This window comes from Echinops telfairi, unplaced genomic scaffold (genome assembly GCF_000313985.2).
Source record: "Echinops telfairi isolate 266 unplaced genomic scaffold, ASM31398v2 ScPeMD7_7424;HRSCAF=8462, whole genome shotgun sequence".
Taxonomy (NCBI): domain Eukaryota; kingdom Metazoa; phylum Chordata; class Mammalia; order Afrosoricida; family Tenrecidae; genus Echinops; species Echinops telfairi.
The window spans coordinates 40,980,015-40,984,895 of record NW_022111324.1 but is presented as its reverse complement, the minus strand read 5'-3'; the positions used below and the strand labels follow the sequence as shown (position 1 = coordinate 40,984,895).

At 38.5% G+C, this 4,881-nt stretch overlaps 1 protein-coding gene across 1 annotated transcript in view; it reads right to left on the bottom strand.

The window, feature by feature from the left end:
- Positions 1 to 4,881, bottom strand: part of LOC123522586 (complement factor H-related protein 4-like) — a 128,887-nt gene that overhangs the window by 35,570 nt on the left and 88,436 nt on the right. Inside the window, exon 12 of the mRNA XM_045298172.1 lies at positions 4,321 to 4,400. Within this exon, the coding sequence (XP_045154107.1) occupies positions 4,321 to 4,400 (80 nt within the window). The remainder of the gene's footprint in view (positions 1 to 4,320; positions 4,401 to 4,881) is intronic.

Sequence of the window (4,881 nt, the reverse complement as noted above, 5' to 3'; positions counted from 1 at the left end):
TGATTTGGCTTTAACTGTTACCACAGTTTTGGTTTCTTAGATAAGAAGTTCATGACTGCATTTGCATGCTCCTCTGACTGCCATCTGCCCTGGAAAACATGGCTTTCTTCAGAATTAATAGCATGCAGCTTTTCCTCCTCCATCTTTCTGATAAGCTGCTTTGAAATTCTCATGCGATTTCGTGGAAGCTTTGCATGCTCTTTGAGCCTGGTCTAAACTTCTGGAAAGTTCTGTCTGGAAAATCTTCAGTAACAAGTTCTTGCGGGAAAGTTTCTCTTGCTGTTATCATCTTCTTTCCAAAAGTGAGCATCTGAGCTGCCTTAGCTGAGCCCGTCATCTTCAGAAACATGTAAGAGGCGCGTCCTTCCGGACTCTGCCCCAAATGACTGAAGGAGGACGGAAGCGTCACCTTGTCAATAGCATGTGTGATATCAAATAGTCCAAGAAGGGTGACAGGATTCCCATAGTGCGCATTTACCATTGGAATTAGAGGTTTAGGGAAATCTATAAAATGACTTACAAAATTCCTCAGAAAAAATGGCAGTATTTGGGGCTTTTTCCCCCCTCTATATCATCAACAAGGAGATTACTTGTTCAGATCGCTCCCACTGCAGTAATAGTCATCTGCTTCTGTTAGCACAGTTAAGGCTGAATCATCCTCGCTTGCTATTTCAAGTGCAAGCCTGAGATTTTGATTCATCTGAGGACTGAATGCTTTTTTCCCCTTTTCTGGTGGCATGGTTGAACATGATTTTTGGATGCCTGTCTTCTGAGGCTACCATATCCAGACTATTTACTGTTAGCACCGAGTTTCCCTTGAATGGAGGATTCAGATGAACTTTAATTGGACACCAACTTCATATAGTTATGCAGGCAGTTTCCTGGACAGATTGCCAAGAGCATTCCATGTGTCCCATTTGGCCTCATTGATAAAGCCAAGTATTCCTGGGTCAGGCATGTTGCAAGACCCTTCAGTGGCCTGCCTATACAGTGTGTAGAGCTTTCGCCTCCCTTCATTTCCTGGTTCTTTCTTCAAGAATTTCACCTGATTCACCGCAGGCTCCTGGTCCTTCTGACTTCCTCTCACTGCTGTTCTACTCACGTGCAGCTGAAGTACCGAGAAGCTAATGACTTGGACGGGGCTGCTGTAGAGGCTTCTTCCTCTGGCATGATGTCCCACCAGCCAGGATCAGATTAGAAACAGCAACTGCAGCTGGGTCATTAGTGTTTGTAAGCTATGGCCTGGCCTCAGCCACCAGTACCTCTCATTTTTCCTTTGATTTGCATCTCTCAAATGGCTAATGGTTATGAGAATTTCTTTGTATGCGTACCCTCTTCCAGATATATAGTTTGAAGGGACACCAAGAACACTTGGTATAATGTAGTTCACAAAGACAGTGGTTTACATCCTACTCTGGTGAGTAACCACTGGGATCTATAAACTTGTGAGAAGCCATGAAAGGTGTACCTATTCATCTCTCCGTACCTAAAGGAAAAAATAAAATGCTTAAGTTCAAAAGACATATGGAAAAAATCCATCCAAGTGGACTGAGGGACCACTCAAGCATCAATCTGCACATCCCTACAGACCAGAAGAACTAGATGGTGTCTGGCTACCTCTACCAACTGCTCTGACAAGGAGTATATTAGTAGGTCTGAGAGAGAGTCAGGGAAAAGTGTGGACATTAACTCTAAACCATAAAGGAGACCAGGCTTATCGGATGGATAGAGGTTGCTGGAACCTCTGACTATTATCCTGGCCACTCCTCAAGGTAAGGACATTAACTTTCTGTAGCTTATCAAAAGGTAGTATTTACTTAAGGACAAAATTAAAAGGATTATAAAAGAAAGGTATGGAAGTAGGAATAAGAGGGAAGAAGTGGAATAAATTATGGAAAGTTGATGGAATTGCAAAGGGTGACCTGAAACAATATGTGTATAAATTATTGTATGAGACATTGGTTATCTGTTCTGTAAACTTCATCTAAGACCCAATAATTTTTTTAAAGCAGTAAAAAGTCATAGAAAAAGTTCATGATCTTTTAATTCCATATTCCACAAATACTTAAAGCCCTTTTGTACAAGACAAATAAGACATATTAGGGAATAAGTGTCAAATTTTCAAACGTGCTGTCATGGTATTTTAATTAAATAAAGATGAACTTTCTTGATGATTGAAACTGAAGAATTATCAGGATACTCTTAAAATGTTTCAAAATTATTTCTAGTGATTTCCTACAGAAAATTAATGCAGCTAGTCTTTCTTCTGTAGACAGCTCAAGCTATGTTAGTAAACTATCATGTCTGAAAAATAATAGCGAATGTTTGTGCAGAACTGGACTTGCTTTTAATGACAAAGGTACTCCATGAAAATGGTTCGTTTCTTTTTGTCAGTTGATAGATATAATTCTTCAGGAATAGGAATAGCTGCAAGGGGGCCTAGTATTATGAATAATTTGTGCACTTCCAGTAGGATATAAAATGAAGTACGGAATGTTGTGCAATTGTTCTAGCAGAAAGCCATTCTTATTGGAAAATCTGAATTTCTGAGTGCTGACAGCAGTGAGAAGGTGAAATGAAACCTTGTAGCCTTTGCCCTACTCAGTGGTCAGCTGCTTCCCAGGATGAGTTCCTCACCTAAAACCCTTCTATGTAGTGCTACATAGTTCCTTATGATCTCTTTTAAATTGAATTCTATCTTAAAGATTTCCTGTCATTGCAGAATTTAAAAAAATGTTTCTATTAACCATGACACAATCAGAGCACACCACAAAGACAAGATACAGTTATGTGGAAAAGCTCAACACTAATCCTTGCTCCTGTGAGCTGACAGTAGAACCCTGATGTTGTTGTTAGATGCTGCCCCGCCTACTTGGAATCACAGTGAGCTCACATGGCAGAGGAGAACTTCGGTAGAGTTTATCTGCCTTGATCTTCACAGAGCCAGATTGCCTGCTCTTTCTCCCATGGATCTGGCTGAGATCGTATTGATAATTATTTAATTAATAGGATTGCACGTAAGCATTTTTGATGTCAGAACTCCTTAATCCAAATATTGCTATGAGATTACTTTGTTGGCTTTTCTGTCTATACCATTTTTATATAGACATTATTTTCAGACCATATAATATCCAGTTTATATACGTGTATGGAGTTTCTAAGAAACACTGAATTTTTAAACTTTTATGTCATTGTTATGATTATTATATATCCAAGTCAATTTAACTGTCCTTTTAATTGTTTTGAATTATTATTTACGCTACACATCTTGTAAAAGATTATACATTTGACCTTCTGTGGCATATTTATCTCTAGAGAAATAAACCCAATACCAAATTCACTGCCATTGAGTCAATTCCAGCTCATAAGGACCACATAGGACAGAGTAGAATTGCCTCTGAGGGTTTCCAAGACTGTCACTTATTAGAGGAGTAGAGACCCTTGTCTTTCTCACATGCAGTGACTGGTGGTTTACAAGCATGTACCTTGCAGTTAGCAGAGCAATGCATAACTGCTACAAGAGGAGGGCTCCACCGAGCAAAAAGTAAGTCAATCTCGTGCACTGGTCAACCCAAAAACGTAAACAAAAGGAAAGAAAGAAAACCAACTTCACTGTCATTGAGTTGGTTCCAACTCACACTGATCCTATAAGACAGGGTACAACAGTCCCTGAGGCTTTCTGAGGCTGAAATTTTTACAGGTGGAGATTTCCAATTGCTGACCTTGAGGCAGCCTTACTTGTAACCACTACACCAAACAAGTGTTTATAATAAGCTTCCATCATTGGTCTGGCTTAGCTTGGTTCTTTATGCTTGTCATGTAATATTATTTTGAAGATGGAAGTCACAGGACATCTTTTTCCCCTTGAAATTAGAGCCTCAGTAAGCCTCTGGCATTATGTTGAAAATCTTGAGTGCTAGGAAAGTGATGGGCCAAAGCAGGCACTGAAGTAAATGCCTCCAATTTCTTGTGGAGGATATTTTAGGAACAGAACACATAGTTTTATGGTTGGTCAATTTTTAATAAGGTATGTGCTAAGGTCAGGTATTTGTTTCAGGGATTATAATTCACTTCAATGTAAATTCTAATATATGGATAAAAGTACATGGCTGTTGAAAAGTTACTGAGAAAATTTGATTATAATTATTCAAAATTCAGGAAATGTATGATCTTTGATTCTATAAATGTACTTAACCACAGCATTAGCCACAGTGGGGATAGTCCAGCTTCCCTTCATGACAGGTTGCTCGAAAACTTACTCTTGGTGTCAATGCCCTATGTCCCTGTTTACATGTAAATCCAACAATATTATATGGTTGGGAATGCATTTTTTTTATAGTTTTTCCATTTTAACTTTATTTTATGTCTCCCCATCTGGTCTTCTGATATTATACTTGCACCTGAAAGTAGATAAAACAAACATAAAAACCGTTAGCTCACAAAACATAATTTTGTAGACTTTCAAATTTAAAAACAGCATTGAATAATGACTTAGGTGTTCATTCCCAACATGTTTTCTGTCTGTGAGAAATTATAAGTACATTTTCATATGGTGTCAATGATAAACCTAAATAAATTAACTCATTGCAGCCAAACCAATCCTGAATTGTTGAGTGGAATCTAACTCCATGTGTTACTGAGCAATAAGGTATGTCGTCTATAATTTTTATAGAGTGAGATTGCCAGACCTTTCTTCTGCAGCTCTGCTTATTGAGCTCCAACTGCTGTCAGGTTAGTAGATGAATGTCAACCATTGGTGCTACTCAGGAGCCTGAAGACTTGTCAATGAGACAAAAGTGTTGCATCATGCTTAATCCATAGTAACTAGATCATATATCAGAGAATCACAAGGCCAATTATTTTAATATTCATATTTGAATT